General features: G+C 56.8%; 1 protein-coding gene across 3 annotated transcripts; it reads right to left on the bottom strand.

Moving 5' to 3' along the window:
* Positions 1-8922: 8922 nt before the first annotated feature.
* On the bottom strand, positions 8923-26481 carry Ntrk1 (neurotrophic receptor tyrosine kinase 1). 3 transcript variants are annotated; one of them, XM_028857661.2, is made up of 17 exons: positions 26255-26481; positions 23318-23392; positions 22991-23062; positions 21287-21355; positions 20435-20586; positions 20106-20248; positions 17740-17872; positions 15264-15593; positions 14884-14901; positions 14674-14729; positions 14327-14429; positions 13756-13902; positions 13281-13411; positions 12967-13139; positions 10764-11004; positions 10331-10489; positions 8923-9281 (listed from the first exon to the last, which is right to left on the bottom strand). In XM_028857661.2, exons 1-17 carry the CDS (start codon positions 26464-26466, stop codon positions 9096-9098), a joined length of 2400 nt encoding a protein of 799 aa, XP_028713494.1. In that variant the 5' UTR covers positions 26467-26481; the 3' UTR covers positions 8923-9095. The 3 variants fall into 3 exon arrangements, with proteins under 3 accessions (XP_028713494.1, XP_037062653.1, XP_037062654.1); XM_037206758.1 differs by lacking the exon at positions 14884-14901; XM_037206759.1 differs by lacking the exon at positions 10764-11004.
* Between the last annotated feature and the right edge of the window lie 127 nt (positions 26482-26608).

Consider the following 26608-nt stretch of genomic DNA (forward strand, 5'->3'; position numbering starts at 1 on the left):
TCGAGCCTAGATTTTTCTCCTCCTATTTATTCTCCTGCCCGCCAGCCCCGCCTATCCTTTCTCCTGCCTAGCTGTTGGCCATTCAGCTTTTTGTTTTGTTTTGGTTTTGGTTTTCGAGACAGAGTTTCTCTGTGTAACAGTCCTGGGTGTCCTGGAAATCACTCTGTAGCCCAGGCTGGCCTCGAACTCACTGAGATCTGCCTGCCTCTGCCTCCTGAGTGATGGGATTAAAGGCGTGCGCCACCACTGCCCAGCTGTCCATTCAGCTTTTTACTAGACCAATCAGGTGCCTTAGGCAGGCAAGGTGAAACAGATGCAACACATCTTGTCATAATTAAACACACATCCTTACATCATTAAACAAATGCAGCATATACAAAAGTAACACACCTTTACGCAGTTATATTCTGCAGCATAAACAAATGTAACACATCTTTGTCCAGTTAAAATAATATTCCACGACATATGTCTATCTTCTTTCCCTCACCGTAAGGTTTCTGCGTCACTGGGTGTCCTCTATTAGCAGGTGATACAGTTGGGACTGCTACAGCTAGGTGCTGTGAGCCTGTGTGCACAGGTCCTGTGTAGTCTCCATTGTCTCTGCTCCTGGTAGCTAGTCAAGAATAGGATTGCTGTGTCGTGACAGTTACTAATTCTTGGGTATTGTGGTTTCAAGTCCTTTGTGTATAATATTTGCTGAGATTATTTCTACGTGGAAAATCAAGCTAAGAGACAGGCAGTGCTGTTTTAATGATTGATTTTGTGGTAGGTTGTTTTTGTTGTCGTCTTGTTTTTTTTTTTTTTTTATTTATTTATTTATTTATTTATTTATTTATTTATTTATTTATTTATTTATTTATTTATTTTTGGTTGTTTTTGGATTTTCCTGACAAGGTTTCCCTGTGTAGCCCTGGCAGTTCTGGAACTCGCTCTGTAGACCAAGCTGGCCTCAAACTCAGAGCTGCACCTTCCTCTACCTCCCGAATGCTGTGATTAAAGGCGTGCGCCACCACCGGAGATAATTGCTGTTTTGAGCTCAGGTGCACTGGATGGTACCAACGCTTTGGGAAGGAAACACAAAGTTGGATTTTGATGTCTATAGCTGTCCAGCAGGGGCAGTAGAAACCGTCGTGTCGCTCAAGGGCAGGCAGCAGAAAACCCGCGTTCTGCAGTGGGAAGCTGGTGGCTTTGGAAGTTAACCGATCCTGCTCATTTAAAGCAACCAATGCGGGAGGCTGCGGTGCAGAGAGAAAGTGAGGCATGCACGTGGTTCAACTCGCACTCAGACGTTCAGCTCCACGCCCTTGCTCTGGGAGCCACACTCTGCCCCCGCATCCCATTCCTGCTAAGAAAGTTTAATACTCGGGCCCCACAGATGAGGCTGCTTCTACTGTTTAACTAACAGTCGCACGAGACTGCCTAGTTCTAAACATCCACATTTACATTTAGAGCTTCGTCCACCCTTCATCAGAAACGCTTAGTGCGGGCGGCAGCGGGCTGTGGTGAATGCAGACACATGGAACCAGCCAAAATGCAGAGAGTACATGGAGGATGGGCCCCAACTGCGAGTAGGTGAAGTATGGGCCCCAACTGCGACTGCCCTAACACTGGCCCAGAGGGCACTGCACAAGGAGGGTGGAGAGAATCCACAGGAAAAAGATGTCTGCTGGACACGATATGACTGCGGCACACACAGCTCAACATTCCCTGAGGGGCATGAGGCCCCACGCCTCCCGGGGAACAGTGGAAGGTGAGCACTTACTGGAGGGGGAGTGTCGCTATCTCCAGTGGTGTGGACACTGGCGGGTTACCCTGGCCCTGAGGAACTGCCCACCCACACTCAGGCAAACCACTCCAGCTGAACTCAGTGGGCCATGTACAAGAAGACATGGTGTCGGTCGGAGAGGGAGGGGGCGAGGGAGGGGCCTAGGCAGTGAAAACGACTAAATTTATTGTGTAAGTGTGTGAAACGGAACACTTTCACCTCCCCATCCCCACTCTTCACTGCAGACCCTTCAGCCCTCGATCAAACAGGGTGGAAGATGAGGGCTGATATCTGAAGGTGTTCTCTGTACACCCACACTGACACTAGCATATGTCACACACACACACACCGCTAACCCTCTGCACACAGCGGCTTACGGGACGCGGTGAGGATGGTGAGGGTGGTTATTAAAGACAGGGGTGTCAGAGCCAAGCCTCCAGGAACCTCTTAGGCCACAGGCCAGCTCCTGGAGTTTGCTCTGTGTGGGATGAGAAGCCATTGGGATAGCTTGACCAGAGGCAGGCATGACCCTCACAGGAATATTGCTGTGCTGAGAACAGGCTGGAGGGAGAGGTGGAGCCCGGGAGCCTGGGGAAGCGGCTGCTGTGCTGATGATCCACATGAGCTCAGGGATGGAGAGACCAGAAGAGCTGCCAAGGAGCCAGGGCTGGAAGCCTCCCCCACCCTCCATGGGGATGACCTTACAAGGAGTCATAGAGACGTCCGCCTTTCAGGAACTTTGCTCAAAGCATCCCAAACTCCCAGAGAAGGCTCCCTGACAGAGCTCCGAGAGGACGCCGTGAGTGGGGACCAGGCTGTCTCACTGTCTTCTCACTCAGCTCAGCTCCCAGGGATGAAGGACCACCCTCCTAGCACACAGCTGTGTTCTCGGGGCTCCAGAGATGTGACAGCAAACACAAAGGAGAGGACCTCTGATACCCAGCTTGCATCGCGTAGGTCCTGACCAGCCTGGCCTTACAAGGAGCAGAGGGGCCTCTCAGGAAGGAAGAAGCCTGCTGCTGCCCACTCTCCTTCCCAGCCTGTCCCTCATGAACACCTGGTTACAACTGCTGACGGGCAGAGTAAGCGTCACCCTTGCAGAGGCGTGCCAGCCGATTCCCCGAAGCCTCCTGAGGTCAAATGCCCACTTCTCAGTCTGCCCCCACCCCCACCCCGACACACGCACTTCAGACTTCCAGATTCGTGCCCCCAAGATGGCCACCGTTCTGCATCTGCCCCCAGGTTCCAGCCCCTCCTGTCCCTGCTCTGCCGCCTCTGCCTCCCGCCAGCTTGCCTGGCACTCAGATCAGATCTCCGTCTTCGCCCCCCACCCACTCCAGCTGCAATCACAGCCCAGCCCAGCACACCCCCTGCATGAATAATTGGGGCTGATTTAGGGGCTATCGGGGAAAGGGGGGGCTAATGGAGCTTGTGGGGGGGCACCCTGGTGATGAGGGGGAAGGTTGAAAGGCAATTAGCTGGACAGGCAGCCTGGGCGTCACCTAATGTGCCTGTCTGCAGGAAGGGCTAGTGAGGGGCCATGGAAGGAAGGATGACCTGCTTCACCCCCACCTACATCCAGAGACAGACTTGAACTTGAGGAGAAATCGGCCACTTCCTCAACAGGAGGGTCAGGATACACCAGGAGGGAGTTCCAGGAAAGTCATGGCAAGGAGTAGGAGGGTTAAGGGTTAAGTGGAGGCACTGTGGAGGGGACAGGAAACTGAGGAAGGAGTCAGGAGTTCCTGCTGCCCCACCGCGGGGCACACACACACACACACACACACACACACACACACACACACACGCACACACGCACACACGCACACACGCACACACGCACACACACACACTGGCCCAGCTGAACCTGATCCTTCACTGGGGACTGGGGACCAGCTCCTGATTAATACCAACATTAGCCCTGAACATTCACTGTCCAGCCTCCCGTCATTAATTACCTCCTCTCCCACCCCAGAAGAGGGGAAGCCAGCTCCTCTGGGAAGGAGAAGTGAGCCTGGGGGTCCCTGAGCAGAGGAGTACCAGGCCCTTCTCATCCGGGTTAAAGGGAGGCTGGGAGGGAAAAGTTTGCTTCTGTGGCCACCATCTTACCCTCGGTACCTCCCTCTCTCTCAGCCTCCAGCGGACACCCAACAGGGAGGGCCTGCCTGGAGGAGGTAGGCCTGATCCCTAAGCCCTTCCGGCCCACATCCATCTCACAGGGCGTCCCATGCAGACAGGAAGCTGGACACACAAGGCCAAAGTTACTCCCCCATCCCATGGGAAGAGCCTGCTCTCAATAGCTGCCTGGGGGGCAGGTAAGGGCTCAGGACGGACCAGGACCCCTCCCCCAGATCTCTTCAGCAGCTCTAAGTGTGCTCACACTCTCTCTCGCATGCACACAAAACAGTCCAAGAGCACCAAGACCTGAGCCCCTCCTCAGCTTTCCTAGGTCCCCATCTCTCACTCACAAATCCTTCCTCTACTGTCATCCTTGGACCAGACCTTGTGTGGCCGCCATCCCAGAAGGAGGGGTGGGGGCTACGTGGGATCTTTCTGTGCCCCTCCCAACACCTCCATGCACCCCATTATAAGACCAAATGGGCCTGGAGACCCAGCAATCAATATCCCTCAAAGATGAAGACACTAATAACTTTATCCTTCTTGTCCTCCACTTCTCGCTTGCATTAGCCCTGACCACAGGCCCCAGGCAGCTGAGACCTGCCGTGGGCAGGCCCGGAGCTGAGTAACCCCTTCAAATCCAAGTGAGAGGCACAAAGGTAGACTGCAAGAAGGGCTTCCGGACACTTGGAACAGCAAGATACAGGGAAAGGGAGCAAAGTCTTAGTACATTTTCCAGTCCGACATCTCTAAGTGACTGCCAGAGACCTGACCCGGCCAGTAAGGGGCCATAACCCAGAATCGCCTGTCACAAGGTACCAAGGTCCCTATCCTGTCCCCCAGGTCGCCCAAACAGACAAGTCAGGAGAGACATCCCTGCTAGGACAGCCAGGGAGTTTGAGGGTTGGGGCTAAGAAGACAGCGGGCATGGGCCTTGGCCCTGTCCTCCACACAGCAAGAGAGGGGCATTAGAGGAGGGCCACAGCCCTCCACGCCTCACACACTCCACTCTGAAGCGACTGCAGGTGTGGGGGAGGGTTGGGACTGGGGTCAAAAGCATCCCTTCTCAACCACTGCAGTCCCCAGGATACCTGCTCCCACTCAGGATGGGACAGATTGCCATCCTGAGTACTAGCAGGATAGGACAGATTGCCATCCTGAGTATTAGCAGGATAGGACAGATTACCATCCTGAATACTAGTAGGGCCCCACCTGGGTCCCCAAGGCCTGAGACAGGCTAGAGAGAAGAAGAAGGAAGAGAGAAGAAATGAGCAGGAAAGAACACTGACCTAAGAACAGTCTCTCCTGGGCACCGGCTGGAGGCCGGGCCCCCTTGGGAGAGCTTTACATGTGGGTCTCAGCCTCCCGGCATCCCGGGGGTGGGGGGGGCGCTCTGCTGTTATTGTCTATCCCCACTTAGCAGAAGACACTAAGGTACAGAAATGCCGGGTGACATCACACTAGTCAACGGCAGAACTAAGCTCTAGAGTCTAGAAGTTTACCTACCAGGGCACATAACCCAGTAAGGAGCGGAAGGACTCAGCTTAGTGGGCCATGGGTGACAAGCACTCTGATCCTCTGATCGGGGCCTGGATTCCAGGCAAAGAAACTGCAGACTATCTCAGGGGCTCTGCCCTGCCGGGTCCCAGGGCTCCTGGCTGCTGCCTCTTCCCCTCCTGGCCTCTACTGGCTGGTTCCTGCTGCTATGGCCTCGGCTTGTCGTCTCTCCCCACTCCAGCCCTCACTGCTGGCAACTCTCCATTCTTTACAGCTCAGAGGGGGGCAGAAAGACGGTCTGGGGAAATAATTCAGAACACGCGGCCAATGCACACCCTGCTGGAGGCGCCTGGGCAGCCTGGCACATCAGCGACACAGGAGGCCAGAACCCAGGGTCCCCAAGTCCTGGCTTCTCTAGCGACTGCCCTGCTTCTGCCAGCACTGAGCAGCCAGTCCAGGGCCACACAGGAACATGGCAAGCTCCCTCCCGCCGCTACGTTCAGCCCCAGGGCCTGGGCAGTCAGCTAGGACCTATCCTCAGTCTGAGGGGACTCGGGCAAGGTGGGGTACCCTCCCAAGCAGCCCTAGAAACCTGTCTGCAGGGTCCTGGAAATCTGACAGCTATCCTAGCCTCCTTCTGAGAATCCAGATCTGAGGGAGCAGGAGAACCCCATGTTCCTCAGAGGCCTGTCCCGGGGCAGGAGACCCAAGACGCTCACTTCCTTGACCAACACTTGGTCCTCCTCTCGAGAGCGAGAGTGACTGAGGGGAACCTGGTTCCTGTGCTCAGCGCTCCACAGCACCCCAGCCTCTCGGAGCCTCCTTCCAGCCAGCAAGGCTCTGGTCTGAAAAGGGAGTCGAGGGGGGGATAACACTATCCTATGGCCCCAGGTTGCTGTCTCAATCTCAAGCCCCCCAAAATCCCCAGGGCCCCATTCCACCCATCTCCTTATAGCTATCCATCTCAACTGGTGCTCAGCCCCTGGGACTGAGGGCAGCTAATGGACTTGGCACAGCCAGGAGGTAATTAACAGAGAGGGGGCAGGGGCCACAGTGGGACAAGGACAGCGGTAATGGCAGTGGGACCCGGCAGCAGCGGAAGGAGTGCTTTTTGTATGTGCTTCCCATGCACAAGCCTCCATTCAGGCCAGCTAGGCGCCCTAGGTGGTCGGGGTGCTGTGTGCACGTGTCTGGATATCCATTGAGGAGGAGGCCACTAGCAGACCAAGGGTACAGTCCCTTCTTGCCCCAGGGTGGGAGCCCACAGAGACTATCTAGTGAGACCTTACTCTGGGTCAGAGAATCTGAGCTTGCTCTACCCAGCAGGGCAGCATAAGGAGATGATTTGACCACGTGCGTGGGTACTAGGTGTTTGGAAGGTATGGTGTACTTGGCTGTATGGTGTGCTTTGATCTAGCAAGGGGGAGGTCTTTTGCCTCTCCCCTTGGCATATTATAAAAAGCTCTTCTGAATAAAGGACGAGGCTGTTGGGTATTGACCCAGGCCCTCCCGAAGCTATCCTGTGTCTCTGTCTTTCTTCTCATCATCTAGGTCTCTCTATCATTTCTTAATTCCTCTCTCCTCCACCTAAGAACCCTTCAAAAGGTGGGAGCAGGTCAGAGCTGGGCTCCCACAGACTCCCACATCCCAGTGCAAAGCTTCAAGCCCGGTTACCTGAAGGACTGGTACTCATCTCTATTCCCAGATCTCTCTGCCACTTTCCCAGAAGGTTCCCCTTGCCCAAGCCACACTCCCAGAACTCTGCACCCCTTCTGTTCAGCTTCTCCCGTCATCCTCCAGTGGGGTTCAGGCATCTCCCATGCCACATAATCAACACTGGAAATAGCTCATAGGCTTTTCAGGTCTTTTCTGCTCTCTGGACTCCGAGCCCTACCCAATCCTGCTCAGTGCAGCAAACCTCAGAGCTCTGTGTCCCCAGCAGGGCCTCCAGGTCTGCTAGTACCCACTCCTCGCCCTCCACGGCCAGCCACACAGGATCAAACAGGAGTGAGAGAAAGGACCAGGCAAAGCCTGTAGGAGTCCTGGGCTCTTAGGACTCTGCCGGCCGCCGCCCTCCTGTGCCCATGTGCTCCTGTCACCCTGTCCCTTTGTGTCCCCGTCTCTCTGTCTCTCTTTGTTCCTTCCTCTGTACTCTCTTAGCTGCAATATCTGTAGCTCTCGTCCACGGCTTCACCTGCCAGATCTGATGCCTCCACTCTGTCCCCCTTCTAGGGTGAAACAGCACTGCCTATCCCAAGGCAGGAAAGGAAAGCCTGCCAACGAGGGCCCTGGGGACCAGACCCCCCCATCAATCAGCCTGCCGCCCTGGGCTAGCCCTCCATTAGCTGGAACCAGCCTGGACAAGAGGCAGACACACTGCAGGGCCCGGCCCAGGGCGATAAGAACAGATTGAATCACGGGGACAAGGCAGGGAACTGGTCACCCAGGGACAGGAGACAGCCATCACTCGCCCCAGGAGCTGTGATATTGCAGGAGCCCAGCAGGTGATGGGAAGTGATGGCTGGTGGCTGAAACGCGGTGGCCGCTGCTCCAGCTCCAGGGCAGAGACAAGTCTCTGCAGTGACTAGGAGAGCACCTGGCTCTGCTCCCCGGATGTGGTCGAGTTTGGGGATGTGAATGTGACAGAAGCCTCAGGCCCTGCAGCTAAGGCCACAAAGGAAGGTAGACCCCCATCTGCCCCAGGAGTGGGACAGGACAGCACCAGAGGTCTATTCTCAGGAAGTCTCCTGGCCCAAGCCCCACCTCCAAGTATTAATCTCGAAGCAGCAGGACCAAGAAGGGAAACATGGGAAGGAATGGGGTCCCGACCCTCCATCTCCAGGCTCTCCCCCATCCCCACCCTCCCCACACAGTACCGGGATTTGAACCCAGGACCTCACACACACCAGGCAAGGGGGTCTACCACTGAGCTATTTCCCAGCCCTCTTTTTACTTCTTGTTTTGAGACTGGGTCTCCCTAAGTTGCCCAGGCCGTTCTTGAACTGACTCCGAAGCCCAGGGAGACCCCTGAATGTGAGATTTTCCTGCTGCACTCGGCCTCCTGAGTAGCTGGGGTTAAAGGTGTGTGCCATGGCTCTGCTCCTTTAATCCTTACCCCTGTGGCTATAGCCACATTTACACACACACACACACACACACACACACACACACACACACGAGAGAGAGAGAGAGAGAGAGAGAGAGAGAGAGAGAGAGAGAGAGAGAGAGAGAGAGAGGTGTCTTTCTGTCTTGTTCAGTTGCTCTAATGTGTGCCTGCTCTCTCTACCCCCACCAGCAGCGGATACCATCCCCAGGGGCCCAACCCCCCATCCCCGGCATCAGCCTTCCCGAAATCCAGACACAGTGAGCGTGCGGAGAGACCGTCGCCAGGTGAGGGGTGACGATAAAGCGGAAGGACAGCCGCGCAGAGCAGGGCGGCAAGCAACCAAAGGGACCAGCACGAGAACGGACTCCAGAGACAGAGCCCAGCCTCTACCAAGCCCCCAAAGCCCTTCTCCCCAAGAACGGGCAAGAAACACAGCCAGGGATAATAAATATAATTGCTATCATGGTGGATGCTGGCTGGCCGTGAAGCGTGGCTACCCGCCACTCCCAGCCTGCCAGTCCCCTCCACATGCTGAGGGTGAGAGGCCTGAGTGTGGTAGCTGCTGGGTGCTGAGGGACCTGAGGGTGGCCTGACAGCCAGGCTCGGCTCCTAGCCCAGGACATCCAGATAACTGGGGGGTGCCTGTGCCAGGGCCTGCAGACGGGCGTGCACATCCTTCATGCTGTGGCGTTGCTGAGGTTCACGCTGCCAGCAGCCGCGCATGATGGCGTAGACGTCAGGAGGGCAGGCCCGCGGCCGCTCCAGCTCCCGACCCTGCGTGATGCACTCGATCGCCTGTGCCACAGGAGAGACAGAGAGGAGAGTGAACTGGGGGCTCCAGGGCGTGGAGGTCACAGGCTCTCCCACAGATGGGTCCTGGCTGGCTGCCTCTACCATACCCCGCAAACTCTGTGGCTCCTTCCTGCTCCGACTCTGGAAAGTAGGAATGATTAAGGATTGCCTCCAGAAGGCTAGTGTCACACCCAAAGACCACTTGCCGGGCGGGGTGAAGAGAGGGAGGTCATGACATGGCCAAGACCGTCAACCTCGGCCTCAGCCTCCACCTCCCAGCTGCACAAGAAAAGAGCAGTGTGGGACCACAGCCATAGCCTTTGGAGGCGGGGGGTGGGGGTGGGTGGGTGGCTGTTTCGGCTTAAAGCAGAGGCCACCCTTGCTTCTCCCTTTGTGGGCACCGCTCTGAGGGGATGTAGTGGAAAGAGACTGTAGCCATGAAGATCACAGCCAGACTCCAGGAAGGGCTGCTGGGTGGCTACAGGATCTAACAGAGACAGTGACAGCGAGATGGTTGGAGGAGCCGCCTGGAGTCTCTCCCCCCTTCTCCCCATCCCCATTAGAGGACTTAGATTATGGGCAGCACTAATTCCATTCCTTCTCTCAGTGCTTGAGAAAATTAAAATCTATAACCCTCTCCCCCACCCCACCAGCCTCGGGGGAACAGACTGCATTAGACGGAGAAATGGAAACTGACAGCTGTGAGCCAAGGAGGAGGCTTGGGGAGCCGCTGGGAGACAGAATACCTGGGGTCTGCTCTGTGGCCAGCCAGAGGGCAGGGGAGGCAGGGACGTCCTTCCCCATCCAACCTCCAGCCTCCCTGCTGTTCTATATCAGGACCGCTCTCCCACCCTCTGCTCTGCCCTGTGACTGCCCGCTGTGACCTATAAAGCACACACAGGCACGGCCTGGACTCTAGCCACCACGATCTCTAAGGGCCCACCAGGAGCCGGCTGAGCAAGAGAAGGACCAAGGGAGGGAGAAAGGAAGCAGGGAGGGGGCTGAGGGGAATGCACGGGGGGGGGGACCCCAGGATTCCCGGCAGGGCTGACCTCGGTGTTGGAGAGCTGGTACCAGGGCTGTTTTCCGTAGGTGAAGATCTCCCAGAGCACCACCCCAAAGCTCCACACATCGCTCTCCGTGCTGAACTTGCGGTAGAGGATGCTCTCGGGTGGCATCCAGCGGATGGGCAGCATGGTCCGACCCCCCACCTGCCGAGATGCACTGCAGTCACCTCCAGCGGGGGCGACCACAGAGCCATCCCACCACATTAAACAGACAGAAGGTGTGCAGGACCAGGGCTGAGGGACCAGACGATAAGACAGTTTCCCACCCAGGGCTGGGGTGCTGGGAGGGATGGGAGGCCGGAGGCCGGAGGCCACGCTACTGGAGGAAGAAGAGGGCAAGCTGGCCAGTGCAGGATCTTACGCCCCAAGTCAGGGCGTGCACAGTATGGATGCCGGGGGAGGGTTTAGGGACCCTTACGCGGTAATAGTCTGTGCTGTAGATGTCCCTGCTCATGCCAAAGTCTCCGATCTTGACCACTAGCCCCTGACCCACCAGACAGTTGCGTGTGGCCAGGTCCCGGTGCACAAAGTGCAGGCTGGCCAGGTACACCATACCTGCAGCCACCTGGCTAGCCACAGCCAGCAGCTGCCCAAGGCCCAGTGGACCAGGAGCCACATCCTCACCACCAGCCAGCAGCTTTGCATCAGGTCCATGGGACCTGAGAAAGACAGGGAGAGGGAGAAGCTAAGAGAGAGGAGGAGAGAGGAGAGGGGAGGGGGGAGCCTGGAGGACAGAGCCCCAGGAGCTGTGCAGGGATTCCTGGAACTGGGTGTAATGAAGGGAGAGACCAGGGGCAAACATGGAGGAAAGGAAGGAGGAGGCAGCTGTCTCGAGAGTCGGGGTAAGGGGAGAACAGAGTTGTCTTTCTCCATGACCAAGCCCCCCACCCCCAAGGATACTAACTCCACAATCCCTGGAGGAACTCAGTCCCAGCCTCCAGCTGCCCCTAGTTCCCATTACTGCTGTCAGCGCCCAGGCACAGCCTTGCCAAGCCGAGCTGTTTCTGCCCCCAGCCCGCTCTGCCCCACGAAGGGAGCCTCCCCAGCTCCAGGCCAGCCACTTGAGTCCCCCCTGAATCTCCTGTCAGCGTCCCCCACTTTTGTCCTTAGTGCCCAGCTGTTCCTTGGATGGTTTTCCCTTGCAAAGGTTTCCAGGGTGCCCCACCGCCCCCAAGTCCCGGCTGTCCTGATCACTTGGTGCCACTGCCCAAATACTTCCCCTTCCTAGCCTTTCTTCCTACTGGTTGGTTGCTTTGCTAGCAATGCCTTTTCCAACTTGCCAAGCGTTTGCCGAACCCTCTGAGACCAAGGCATGGAGTAGAGAGTGGAGTATGAGTGAGCACATGCCAGGGGAGAGAGACCGAGAAGGCTTCCTGGAAGAAGGGGCATTAAAACTGTGACTCCAGTCAGGAGGCTGGGCCAGGAGGCAGCGTAGCTGGGAGGGAGGTCCCGCGTGTCATCAGAGAAAGCTGGGAACACAAAGACCCAAGCCCCCTGCCCAAGGCCTCCCAGGCTCGCCTCAGATTCTCTCCTTCCCGCCCGGTGCTTCAAGGAGGATCACCAGCTGCTCCTCACACAGCCTGGGCCCCATCTGATGACATCTCTCTGGCTCTCCGCAGCCTTCCCTGGACGCTGGCTCCAAAGCCGGTCCACCTCCATGCATCTTAGGGCTGGCTCGCCTGAGCCACCCAGTGCCCCTACAGGGCTACACTGTCTCGGGGTACACTCCTCCTCAGGGTCTCTCGTAGCTAAGTCGTATCGACGGCACACATGTGCCTTCTTCACTCCCTAGAGCTGCTGGGACATCATCAGCACGAGCATCAGCTGCACAGTGCTTTCTCACCCAGGACCACGGCTTCCTCCGACTGACACATGGGACCTCCCTCCCAGCTACGCTGTCTCCTGGCCCAGCCTCCTTCCCTGGCTTACTCCTCTGCCTCTTGAATGGAGTCTTGGTTTTAATGCCCTTCCTCCGGGAAGCCTTCTCGATCTTCATCCCCCTGGTGTGTGTGTGCTCTTGGCCAGAAAGGAAGGTTCACAGACATGGTGGCTGATTCTGGACCCTGATGCTCCCACTATCTAACTCTGCCTGGTCCTTCACTTCCTGTGTGCCCCCGGGCGGGTCTGGTCACCCCCTAAGCCTTCTTGTGAAGTCACACATTTCTCAAAGTGACTACAACTATCAACTACCGAGCATCAGAGTTGTTCCACCCAAAGCCGAAGAAGTGCGTTTTGTGGGACCCCCTTCAAATGTACATCGCTTATATGCTTGGAGACTGAAAAATACAGCACTATACAAGCACACAGAACACAGAAGGGTCCTGGTGGCTGCTTGGGGTCACCATCCTTCATGCCACATCTCCCTGCAGGCCTGGCCCCTATGCATACAAATGCACATACACTCTTACAGAACCATGGTCCCAAAGCTCAGAGCTCCGGCCTCTAGCGGCTGTCCTACAGACAGACCCACCTTCACTCACCTGCCCCCTCTACTTCCCTGGGGGTGGGAACTGTGCCTTCCTGACCCCTTCCTGGTGCCGCCCCTCCTTAACCAGGCAGACAAGCAAAGGTATTCTACAGGGAAGGGACCAAGGACTGAGCCGGGGGCTGGGTCCTCGTACCGGAGGAAACGGTTGAGGTCCCCGTGACGCATGTACTCAAAGACCATGAGCAACGGGCGGCCCTCCGTGCAGACTCCGAAGAAGCGTACAATGTGCTGGTGCTGTAGCATGGTGAGAAGCTCGGCCTCACGCTGGAAGTCCTGCCGGGCACTCTCGGACGCCTCCTTCAGGGCCTGGGGGAAGGAATGGGGACGGAACTGGAGGGGCCCCAAGCCCATCTCAAGTCTTACTCCGTTCAAATACCGCCCCCAACCTGACACGATGGTCCTCTGAGGGACACGGGCCAGCAATCCCTCCCAGGCCCCTGGTCTCACCTTGACAGCCACCAGCATCTTGTCCTGCTCATTCAGAAGGTTGTAGCATTCAGCAAGGAAGACCTTTCCAAAGGCTCCCTCTCCTAGCTCCCACTTGAGTACAATGTCCCGGCGCTTGATGTGATGGACACCTGGGAGGGGCTTGCAAAGTCAGAAGGCGGCCCTGGCGTGGGCAGGATGGGGCAGTGGTAAAGGGCAGTGCGGCCACAGGAAATGGGGTGTGGGTGGGTGGGAGGATCTGGCCAGGGAGAGTCCAGTATGGGAGAGAAGGCCCTAAACAGAGTTGGGGCCAGGAGTCAGGCTAGACTTTGAGGTAGGTGGGGAGCGTCCTGGGTCAGCACAGTGATGGCCCAGACACTTTACATAGACACAGACACAGACACACACACAGACACACACACAACACACACACACACACACACACACACACACACACACCACTTCACACTCGCCTACTGTAAACACAGTTCCTCACAGGCATCACTGAAGTACTGTGGGTTCTCCATGATGTGGCCCTGGAGTCCGGAGACTTTGCCCTCGGTAGGGGAAAGAGAGCTGCCACCCAGTGTCATGAAATGTAGGGACATGGCCAGCCCATCCTCTGGGGCCAGCACAGCAGGGCCTGGGGAAAAGACACACCAACATGGACCATCACAGCCGAGGTACCATCTCCATTGTCCAGACTAGCCTGAAGAGTGCCAGGCTCTTCCCTGGCTCTTTCCCCGGCAGGAGGGAAAGAGGAGCGCCAGAGCAAGACAGTAGTCAAGGGAGGCAGCAGGAACTCTGTGGACTGGCTCCTGGCACCAAAGCACTCCCCGGGCTCCTGACAGAGCCGAGTCCCGCAGACCCGACAACAGCCATCAACGTATAGCCGCTCCTCTGAAACGATCCGGCCCCAGCCCAGCACGCAGCAGCCAGCCTGAGCCGCACAGACAACCCCTCAACAATACGCCGCACCCAGGGCACAGATGGGAAGAGCCAGCGGAAAGACCAAGCCAGTGGGACTGACGGACAGACAGACAGACAGCCCTCTGCTGCCAACTCACGGTTGATCCCAAATTTGCTTCTCTGTCCACATTTATTGAGCACGAGGAGCAGGGCAGAGAGGAAGAGGGCCGCGGAGACGGCTAGACCCACAGCCACAGAGACCTAGAAGCAGGGTCAGTCCTAAGGGCTTCTGCACTCTTGACAGTTCCACCCTACAGACGAGCCCAGAGCCAGGCCGCCAGCCCTGGGCCTGCTCCCCTCGGGACCTCAGCCTGGCTGGGAAAGCATCTAACCAAGCTCAGGACACAACAGACTGCCCTGCTCTAGCTGCAGACGGCAGCCAACGGGGCCACGCCGGCCACCCCATGCCACGTCCTGACCATCAGCTTCCACAGCCCCCACTCACCCCAAAAGGTGTCTCATCTTTCTTCTCCACTGGGTCTCTTGATGTGCTGTTGGTGTCTGTGGGGACACAGGGCACAAAGGGTGGGCCTTGGCCGGGACTGCCATGTCTTCTCCAGGAGCTCCCCACCCTGGCCCGAGTTCAGGGTCCCAGCTAAGCTGCCCCCTGTCAGCTCCGACACAACACAGCTGCCCTCCAGCCCACGCAACTCACCCACTGGCGAGAAGGAGACTGCGGCAGGAAGGAGGAGAGAAGGCAGTCAGAGGGGAGAACGGTGAGGCCCTGCCCGCCCTCCAGGATGTGCTTTCTGGGGTGGGGTAGGCTGCCGGGCCTCAGGAAAAGAGGTGCCTGGAGGGCACAACCCTCTCCTCAGCCTGGACAGACGGAACAGCTCAGGGCCTCCGCAGGCCTGGCTTGGGAGAGGGGCAACGGGGGAAGTGTAGAGCTGGCCACCAGCTCTTTTGTCCAGGACCGAGCACTCTAGCTCTGGGAACCAGGGTCATGGCAGACAAGAGGCCAGACCTCCCTGGATGGCTAGATCTCTACCCAGGCGCCTCCCAGGAGCAGGGCGGGGTTCGGGGCAGCTCTCACACCAGGGATGGGGTCCTCGGGGTTGAACTCAAAAGGGTTGTCCATAAAGGCAGCCATGACGGAGGCCGCGGCCTGGCCGTAGGGGTTGGCCGCCAGCAGCGTGTAGTTGCCGTTGTTGACGTGGGTGGGCTGGTTGAGGCGAAGGCAGCCGTGCCGCACGGTCTCGTTCGTCAGCGCCGACTCCAAGAACTGGGTGAAGATGAAGCTGGTCTCGTTGAGCACGGAGCCGTTGAAGAACCAGCGCAGGGAGGGCGCCGGCTGCCCGTCCACAGAGAAGGGTATACACCAGTGATGCTGCTCCACTGCGGTGCCCAGGTGCACGCTGGCCGGGACTGTGGGAAGAGGGCACGTGACAGGAAGTGGGCAAGAGGCTGGAAGGACGCCAGGGGAAGGGGAAATCAGGGGTGGGGTCGGGAAAAACAAGTCGTCGGATCCCAAGAACTTCTCTAGGAAACATATTTGGGAGGAAGTCACAGCGGATACCGAACGTGGCCGCAAACAGGCAAAATTCAGAGGCTTAAGGGGCACACATGGAGCCCGGTCCAGGCCTGGTGGGGATGGCCTGCCAGCCAAGCTACTTGGGAGGCAGAAGGGTGCACGTTCAAGGCCTGAGTAACTTAGAAAGACCTTGTGTCTCTAAGCACATAGAGAAGAGCGCTAGGGGGTGGCTCCGTAAGAGAACACTTGGTAGGCTAGGACTCAGCAGGTCCTGGGTTCCGTCCCAGGACATTTATAGCACTGAAGGAGAAAAAAGAAAAGAAAAGAAAGAATGAAAAATAATCAGGAAACATGGCTTTGAGACAGTCACAATCCTGAAAAACAGAAAGCCCCTCAATAATAGAAAAAGAGTATGTATGTGTAACATGTGTGTATAAACACATACAAATTTATGGGAAATCTCAGCAGCATTCATACCATGAAACATGTGTAGTACACGAAGGAATTATAGTTACTTCTGTTGCCACAGATGGATTTCACAACTATGAGGGTTGGTACAAAAGAAAATAGTTAAAAATAATAGAGTAAGTTTTCATTTATATAACGTGTAAAAAGAAACGAAATTCTTCTAATAGGGAAGCAGGCATGCAGAAAAGTATTATTATTATGTTGTTGTTGTTATTATTACTCTTTTTTTGTTTGTTTGTTTTTACAAGACAAGGTTTCTCTGTGTAGCTCTAGCTGTCCTGGAACTCACTCTGTAGACCAGGCTGGCCTCGAACTCACAGAGAGCTACCTGCCTCTGCCTTTAAAATGCTGGGATAAAAGGTGTGCACCACCCCACACCCAGCTTGAAAACTGTTATTTTTAATATTTACTTTTATTTTATGTTTATCAGTGTTTTGCCGCATGTAGGTACGTGTACCACATGTGCACCTGGTGACCTTGGAGGCCAGAAGAGGACATCAGATTCCTTGGAACTGAAGTTACAGATGGCTGTGAACCACCGTGTCAGGTGCTGGGAACCCAATCTGGGCCCTCTGGAAGAGCAATCAGTGCCTTTAAACAATAGAAAATGCTCCTAACTGCTCAACTTCCAGCCCCTGTGGAAAATTACTCCCACAAGGAAGTGTTGAGCATAAAAATCAGGATGGAAATACAGAGTTGGGACTGAGGGAGGGTGTCTTCTCAAGTCCTGGCAAGAGTAATTCCTGCCTAAAGTACATATGCCAGCTGGGTGTGGCAATTCTGTAATCCCAGCCCTTGGCTGAGGCAGGAGGATCATGAGTTCCAGGGCTGCCTGGGTTTCCTGGCCAGACCCCGTCTCTAAATAATTAAGCAAATAAATGATGGGTATGCTTGGTGTGCGTGACTGTGTGTATTTCACAATAAAAGAGGAACGGAGCTGGAACACAGATTAAAGATAATTCGTTGGCAAAGCCGGAGAAATTAGGCAACAAGCATAAAAAGGAACTGCAGAGAGGAATTCCCCTCTTTAGGGATGCTTATCTACGGCTGTACCCCCTCCATTAAACCAAAGCTTGTCCAGGAACAGGATGCAGAACTGACGTAAGCCTCCTTCGCTAGAAGTGCAGCCCTGAGTTCATTCTCCCCACAACGCTCAATTTGCACAAATGTCAGCCTAGGCTGGAGGTTCACTCCTGGGCTAGAGGAGGCTTCCCCAGGTGTCAAGTGGTTCTCCCAAACCTAGACAGCAATCCTAAGGGGCGCAAACGAATAAGGTGGGAAGACAAAAGCCTTCACAGAGGACCAGGCAGTGGGGCCAGGCCGCAGCTGGTGCCGAGGGCCTCAGGTAGCGAGCTTGGGCAGCATGCCAGAAAGAAATCCATCTCTAACCCTCCGGCCTCGAGGAGCCTCCAGGACTTCCCAAGCAGGATCAGGTTTTCGTGGGAATCTGGAAACAGCTGGGAGGGGGCAGCTGTAGAGACGCCCACTCGCCCTCCTCCCATCTACCCCCCCCTCTTTTCAGGGAAGAGGAGATGAGTGGGGGTGGGTGCAGGGGCCGTCACATGAGCTTACAGGAGACGCTGACTTGGGCAGAGACCTCAGCCCGGCCCACATCATTCTCTGCCCAGCACGTCACATTCTTCTTGTTGAGGTCACTGGTGACATTGACCAGGGTTAGCCCCAGGGATGGCAGATCTCCAGATTTCTGGACCAGGGAAGAAAGAGACATCAGAAGGGTTTCAGCAGACAGAGGCAGGAGGCAGGGGGGTAGAGCTGATGTGTTTGGGAGCCCTGTGAACCCATATGGAAGGAGGCAGGGCTGGGGCGGCGAAGGGAAGGGGAGCAGATCTGTGACAGAGAATGGTCTCCTTTGCAGTTTGTAGAGGAGCTCCTGGGTCGGAGAAATCTAAAGTACAAACAACACCTTCAAGATAGATAGTGCTCTAAAAGGGAGGCCGCAACCAAGGAGCCAGACAGCAGCCACAGAGCTCCAGCCGCCATATCCCCATCAGCTCCTCAGAGCGCCAAGCAGAACCTGGCAACTCATTCCTGGCTCACAAAGTTCTATTAAACTCAGTCTCAGTCCAAGGAAGGTCAGAAATGAAGGGACTGTGAACAGGTCATAGCAGCTACGGAATCAGCTTCGGCAACAGCATGACTTCCTTCGGCAAAGGAAAAGGATGCCACTGAGTGACATCAGAATCGCCACCGAAAGATCAAATCCAGCTCAGATTATCTTCCTAAGAAACCGTGGCTGTACCACATGTAAATTAGATGACCTTTCAAGAATTCTCAATCTTGATGAGTTCAGCGATTGTTTACAAGTTGGAGTAGGCAGAATGTTCCGATTTCCTACTCCCCGCCCCCCAGAAACTGAGTCTCACCATGTAGCCCTAGCTGGTCTAGAACTCACTCTGTAGACCAGGCTGGCCTCAAACTCAGAGATCCACCTGCCTCTGCCTCCCCACTGCTGGGATTAAAGGCGTGCACCCACCACCCATCAACTTTAGAGGTTTGGTCACAATTTTACTGGGCTCTGACAGTGGGCTGTGTCTATTCAGAAATTAGGAAGTAGACCTATGAGATGAGGGACCCCCCACTGTAAAAAGGGGAGTCAGCTCCAATTGCTGGAGACCCCTGGGGCAGTGCTGCTGGGCGGCCCTCCCACTCAGAGGGCAGAGTTGCTGAATGTGAGTCAGGGAAAGGGGACAGGTAGAGGAGAGTCGGATGCCCGCGTGTGGAGACATCTTCAGACAACTTCGGGAAGTCCCGGTTTCTGGTATCTCTTTGAGGATTTGACCTGTTACTCACACCTGTAATCTGTTTCCTAAAAACTTCCATAGAAAAGCCACGCCCTAACTGGGGTGTGTTAGCCAGTTCCAGGACAGGCAGAGCTACACACAGAACCCTGGGGAGTGGGGGGGCGCAGGGACCTCCGAAGTCCGCTGCAGCTTCGTCAGTGACCTGTGGCCAGCTTGAGAAAAGATGCAAGGCCTGGGAAGATGCTCAGATAAGAGAGACAGAGGCCAAACAACGCCTAGAGGCAGGGAGGATGTCAGAGGGCCACCATGGCTACTTCAGTTTACAGATAAGAGGACCAAAAGGCAGGTAGAAATAGGGAGTGTGTGTGTGTGTGTGTGTGTGTGTGTGTGTGTGTCAAAGTTATCCCAAGAATTAGTGGGGACTGGAGGGACAGCTCATGGGTAAGGCACTTGCCATACAAGTATGAGGGCCAGAGTTTGGATCCCCAGAACCCACATAGAGCTGGACTCAGCGTCATGGTCCTATCATTCCCGTGATCTTACAAGTGGGACGGGAGGCAGAAACAGGAGAGCCCCTGGGAGCTCACGGACAAGCAGCAAAGACAAGGAGAGAAGATGGAGGTGAGGACCGACATCCGAGCTTGCCCTGACTCCACGTGTGTGCCAATGCACGTGTGTGCCAATGGACGTGTGTGCCAACGCACATGTACGCACAGGTTTTAAAAACATGTATGCACTGTGGGAGCTGGAACCAGCTGCCCTTCACTAATGTGTTCGCAACATACCCAAGAGAACACTGCTTCCTGAGTGTCCAGGAGCCGCCAGAAGCCCTAGTAATTGCCTCTGGGTATGGAACACAGATCCTGTCCTGTCCCCAGGCCTCAGTTTCCTAAGCTAGAAAAGGAATATATGGGAGGAATGGCCTGTTAGGTCCCTCCTGGGTCTCGCATGTGAGATCCAGCCCCCTCTCTTGCAGCCAGCAGTGTGCTCAAAGACGGAGCCCCAGACCTGAGGTGGGGGTGTCCAGTAGACCTGTCCTGAGGACCTGCTGCTCCCCACGGTTGTTCCCCGCTAGCACGAGGTCTGAGCCATCCCCGTCCTTCCGGCCTCCCTGGGTGCCCCTTGGTTGCTTTTGCCTGATCTTCATCTCCTTTGGGGGGCTGCACGGCTCCTCACCTTCACTGTGGCCGTCCCTTCCAGCTCTGTGAGGATCCAGCCAGCCTGCTGCAGGGTCTGCCCCTCCACCTGGCACTGGAGAAATACGTCATCCCCCACCTCCACAGAGTCGTTGGGCATCTGGATCTTCACTGTGGGTACACCTGCCACCCGGGGGATGGAGGGACATTATTAGCACCTAAGGGTGGGCTTGTGCGTCCCACCCTGATCATGACCCCAAGCCTGAGCAGTAAGTACGCCCGGCCTCCAGAGTCCATAGGCCCTGCCAATGCTGTCCCGAGTCCCTCCAGGCAGTACCCTAGGCTTTCCCATCTAACAACAGCACCTACCACAACTGGTGTTGTGTGTGAGTGGGAGGAACTGGTCCCCAGGCCCTGATCCCTGTAGCTCCTGTGTGTGCACGCCACACAGCCCCTCCTGCTCCCAGCGCTGGAGCCAGGACAGGGCACAGGAACAGTGCAGTGGATTCCCCGACAAGGTCCTGTTGGGTAGGGGGTGTCAGGAGTCAGGGAAAGAGGGTGCAACAGGTCTGAGGAGCCGAGAGGCAGTGCTCTGGAGATGGCTGGCTACAGGGGGGTCTAAGCAGAAGGGGGCCAGGCCCATAACCAGCACAGGAACAAGACTTTGTTACTAAAACAAATAGGGCAGACTGCTGTAGATGCCAGCTGAGGCCTGCATGGCATCCCTTTCCCCCAGCTCTAAAGGGAGAAGCCAAGTCTGGTAACAAAGAAGGGTGTCTGGCCAGGCCCCACAGGCTTTAGGTACCCATCGCGCACACACGTGGACTCTTATGTGTAACTCCCTTCCAGTGCGGGCACTGGGAATCGGGCTGCCATCCTCAAGCGTCCAGGTGGGCCTGTGGTCTGTTCAACACAGCTCTGAGCCTAGTCTCTGAACACACACACAGCTGCTCCTCCACCCTGGCTTCCGAGACCAGCCCAGCCCAGCCCAGCCCAGCCCAGGACAGTCCCACAGTCTCTGCCTTGATGCAGGGGAGTGGATGACAGGCATGCACATAATCCCCAGAGCAAGCTCACAGACACAACACTGTCTCCTACCCCTCCCCTGTTCCACACAGACACAGTAACCCAGAGTCCGGCAGACATGCACGCGCGCACACACACACACAGCCCCATATCACACGCACTGGCCCCTGGCCCTGCCCCTGCCCACACACTTACAGGTCCTGTAGCGAGAGGCCCTGCACAGTTTTCCAGGAAAGGGACTCCAAAGCATTGGAGGACAGATTCCTGTGGGAGGACAGATGCCCTGAGCCAGTGACCTCACTCTGACCCAGTCTGAGGCAGGAGCATGAAGGAGACTGCTGCCCCCCCCACCCCCACCCCCCAGCCCAGGCAACTGGAACGGGCCCGGAGAAGTAGCGTGCTGTGCCTGTGGACATGTGGGAATGTAGGAACTCCTTTCTGAGTATCATCTTCTCCTTGGGACAACAAGGGTTAATCCCACTTAACCCCCTCCCTGACTGACCCCAGGGAGAGGGATCCGAGGGAACAGCCGGCTACCCTCCCCCCACACCTCAGCCCCAGCTGGCGAAGTGCTGAGGCCACAGCTGGGGTAAGGGGCTCCATCTGTGCTCCCCACCGCGGAGGGGAGGAGGACCGCAGCCCTCACCGCCCCCTCCCTGCCTAACCTCAAAACAGGGATGTCAGAGTACTTCCTCAGGCCCCCTCCCCTTCCTTCCTGTTCCTCCAAAGGCACTTCAAGCAGGAAGAGATGAGGGACCTAGGGTCATAGCTCCCCAGGTAGAGAGAGCACCCAGCCAGGGCTCTGGGCCTTGTGTCTAGAACACACTGCCACTGCCAGGACCCTGGGCTTTGAGGGGCATGCCCTAACCACTCGCCTTGCCCTGCCACCCTTGACTTAATGGAGACTGGGTTGAATAGGACCCTCACACAAGGCCCCAGAACACCACCACCTTGGAGATAGGTTAGAAGTGGGTGGGTGGGTGTCGCACCTGTCCCGCCATGTACAGCCAGGTGACCTCGGTCAAGAAACAGCTTAATTCCCAGGATCTTCATCCATCAAATGGGGACCATACCATCTCTGTCCCCAGGCTGACTACAGGCAGTCACTGCCACCAAATACACATTTAAAATTTCTTTTTAAGGTTTTTGTTTTGTGGAGACAAAAGGCTGGCCTGGAACTTGCTGTGTAGCCGTGTATGACCTGGAACTTCTGATCCTCCTGTCTCCACCTCCCCAGTGTCAGGACTATAGGCATGTATCACCACACCTGGCTTATGGGGAGGGGATCGAACCCAGGGCTTTGTGAATAGTAGGCAAATACTCTACCAACCAAGCCGTATCTCCAACCCTAAGTGCACATTTTAAGCCAGTAGATACACTAGGTAACACAACATCACTCTGGCGGTTAAATCCCCGGACCCATCTGAGAGTTTCGAGGACCCAGCCCAACTCTGTGAATGACGACAGGCCCCCAACCCAGGGAGGGACCGCCAGGGACCGAACTGTATCTTCTACCCACTCCATGCCCCTCTTTGTCCTCTGCAGCTGTAACTCTCAGGAAGGAGGAGGGTGAGGAGTAGCGGGCAGAACATGCCATCCCCCAGGGGGGCCAGGTCAGCACGCCCCACAGGAGAGGAGATGAAATTCTGACCAGAACTCAGAATCCCGCCCCTCAGTCACTATGAACTCCAGGCAGAGAGCCTGGGTGGGACGCTTATGAGCAGTGTCTCTGAGGCACAGAGCCTGGAAGGAAGGCTACAAGGCTTCTAGTCTGATTGGATGAGAATCAGAGCGCCGCCCTCCCTGAAGCAGTTCCCTGAGGAGCACAAAGCCTATCAGTACCCCAAGTCTGGAGGTCCCCCTCAGCCCCGCCCCCACCCGCCCAGCCTGACCACTCACAGGTGACTGAGCCGAGGAGTGAAATGGAAGGCATTTGGGGCCACGAAGCGGAGGCCACTCTTCACGATGGTTCTAGGGGAGGGGTGAGGGGAATTTAAGCTCTGCCCTCTGCCCACCCAGACCAGATACCCCTGTGGAGCTTCACACCCCTCTCCACCCCTTACTTTCCACAGTTACCTGGACCCCCTCAAATCCCTGAGCCTCCACAGCTCTCCCAGACTCTCAGGTCTTCCCGAGACCCCAATACACGTGGTCACCCACCACCCTGCGCCCAGTCCCACCCACCACCCTGCGCCCAGTCCCGCCCTGCCAACCCTTAGTCCTCACAGGCTTCTCAGCTCCCCCAGGCCCTGCAAGTCCCCGAATTCCAGGCGCTGCAGCTGCTGCTGGTTCTCCACGTAGCTGCAGGGAGAGGGGTGGGTCAGCAGGGGGGGGGGGATCAGCTGGGTCAGGACCTCAAAGGAGTTACCCCATGCCCACCACCCACTCGCCTCCCTCACACAGGCACATGCACCATTCACACAGGGACCCATTTCCCAGACCCATTCATGCACATGCCCCCGCATGCTGACCTGACTCACAAGTCACACACGGGCCTACATGCACGCATGCCCCCTCACCTTTACGTGCATGCAGACTCTCACATGCCTCCTGCAACACATACGCAAGTGTCCAGAAGCACACGGGGGCATCCTCATAACCCTCACCCAAGGACACACACACACGAACAAAGCTCACGTAAGCTTCTCCCATGCACACACAGATGAGAAGGCGTGAAGACACGTTAGTCAATGCACACTGCCACTGTTCTCAGCTTGGGGCTCCACCTCTCCAGCACACACACACACACACACACACACACACACACGCTCAACAACAGGGGGTCGGTCGTGCTGGGACTCACTTTCACAAAGGGACTTTCACTCCACCCAGTGCCCCAATTATCATGCCAATGTGTGCTCCCAAACACAGCTCAGTGCCTACTATCTGGGTCCATTGACACCACACACACACACACACACACACACACACACACACACACACCATATGCCCCACCCCCTCTGTCCCCTCAAAACCTTTGGTTGTCCCCCACAGCAACCTCTACTCTCCCCCTCTCCAGCACCCCTGCAAAGCCAGCCAAAAGCACAGAGCTGTTGGGGACTCCCCCAGCCCCTCCTTAATCCGTGAAGGGCTCAGGAAGGGAGAGAGGAGCATGGACCTGATGGAGTCTGAGTGTGTGGCTGGAGAGAGATGGAGATGCGGGGTGAGACAGGGAGGCTGAGTGAGGTGGAGGAGGAGGAGGAGGGTGGGAAAACAGAGTCAAAACTGAGAAGAGGCTGACAGCAGAAACGCTTGGGTCGTGCTGGTGGGAAGGACAGACAGATAAGGACGCGGAGCCACGGAGACAGAGATAAGGGAGAATTGAGAACCAGGGAGAACTGAGAGCCAGGGAGGCTGAAATCAAAGGAGGGGGGGGGCAAAGCAGCACTGGGGGGGGGGGTGGCTGTGGCTGCAGCCCTATCTTGTGGATCTGGGAGTTCCTGTGAACTCACTCCCCTGTAGTGGCATGTCCGTGTTTTCCTCTCCTCTCTCCACCCCCCTACCCCACCCCACCCCCGTGTGTGGCAGGGGCCCCTGACTCACTAACAGTTCTCAGAACTCTTCCCCTCTCTTTTGGACCTCTGCTTAGTAAAAAAAAGCAACGCGAAACAGATTCAGTCCAAGCCCAGCACCCCGCCCCCGCCCCATGCTTCCCTGATCCCAGCCTTGACCCCAATAGGACGTGTCCATCCTCACCCTGGAAGTCTAGGGAGACGCAGCTAGCCACTTTGGGGGAGGCCAGATCCCTGTTGTGTGCCCCAAGGGTTTCAAGCTACAGAGACCCAGGGAGTTGGTAAGATGTGAAGAGCTGGGTAAGTACGGGCTGTCAGGCAGTGTGTTCCACGCCGCCTCATTTGTTCGGATTCATAATCAATCTGTCTATTCGAGTCCATTAGCTCCTTGTTAGCTATGCGGGTGAGGGAGGAGGGAGAGGGCCGTGCAGGAGGCGGCGGGAGGATCGGGCCCCACCCAGGGGGACATCTCCGCTCACCACCCTGCCAACCTCCTCTTCTACTGCCCCGGCTCGCCCACTGCCCCCGTCCTGGACTGCCCTGGAGCCCGGGGAGTCACTGGGGAATGAGAAGGCTGAGGGGAACAGTCGGGAGCCTGGACTCTGGTTTGAATGGACAGGCCTGGGAGCAACCATCTAGACCTCATGCCCCATCCCATGATGCAGGAGCCTAGGCCAGACCGAGACAAGGCCATCTCCTCTCCTCCTGGTCTCCCTAGGGGCATTAGAAAGAGATGGAGTATCTCCGTTAATTACCACAAGATGCCCGAGTAACTCGGTGCCAATCACGGCCGGCTGCTGGCTCCACCAGCATGCAGAATACTCAAGTATTTGCAGCCATCACGGTGACGCCGAGTCCCTTCGAGTCAATAATACTCTCAGAGGTGTCACCAGCTGCTAAAAAGTACTTGAGCATTTTGTAACCAATTATTGCAGAATGTCAAAGTACTGCGGAGCTGAAGGTTCCTCCCAGCTCCGGACCTGGAAGCGGGGAGAATCTCAGCAACAGCCCTGATGCCCCGATACAGGTGGGGAGGCGTCGGTGAAAGGGGAGATGGGAGAGAGAGGCAACGAGCTTTCATTTCCCACATCCAAATTAAGAAGTCTTGGGGTCAGTGGGAAGGAAGGGGAAGCCCAGACACCAAGCAGGTTCCTCGCTGGTCTCCCATCCACTCCAGCTCCATCACAAATCCAGAGAAGACCTGATAGATACCCTGGTCATGACGAGGAAGAGGTTGGGGGCTGGCGTCCCCCTAAGAAGGGGACATGGCAAAAGTACAACGTGCCGAATTCTCCACACTAACCTCTCCTCCACGGGGCCGAACTTGGCCCTTGAATAAACCCCACAAAGAGCTCCTAGACCACGGGACCAAGCCCAGGTCTACCGAGTTCCCCTCTTGCTCTGCCCCAAGCCAAGCACCCCAACTACCCTTAATCCTGGGCGACATCCAGACAGTGACTGCGCGGCTTTGCCAGGGTGGTGGCAGCAGCAGCAGCAGCAGCTAAAGCCTCTGCAGCTCAGCCAAGGGCTACACGTGCCAGCCTCCTAGAGCCGCCAAGCCTGGCCCCTCCAGCCAGAGGTGAGTGCGCGCCCTCGGGGAAGGGCTGTGCCCTCCTGACCCCCGCGTCCCTCCCCCCCGCCACACACTCACAGCTCTGTCAGGTTCCCGGCGCCCCGCAGGCCGCGGAGGGTATCCAGGGTCCCTGCCCGGGTGCAGCGCAGCCCCGAGGGGCCCACGGGGCAGCAGGCCTCCCGACAGGACGCGGCGCAGGCAGAGGCCAGCATCAGCGAAGCCAGCAGGCCTCCCAGCCCCGCGGCCCGGCGATGCCAGCCCAGCTGCCCGCGCCGCTGGCCTCGCAGCATCGCGGCGGCGCCCGCCAAGCTCGGGCCGCGCAGCCGTCCGTGCGCTCTTCGCCGCCGCCGCCGCCGCCGCCCGGCCGGCCTCGCGCGACACGTGCGCGGGGCGGTGTTAAAGAGCAGCCGGCAGGAGAGCGGCGGCACCCGC

Source organism: Peromyscus leucopus, chromosome 6 (genome assembly GCF_004664715.2).
Source record: "Peromyscus leucopus breed LL Stock chromosome 6, UCI_PerLeu_2.1, whole genome shotgun sequence".
Lineage (NCBI taxonomy): Eukaryota > Metazoa > Chordata > Mammalia > Rodentia > Cricetidae > Peromyscus > Peromyscus leucopus.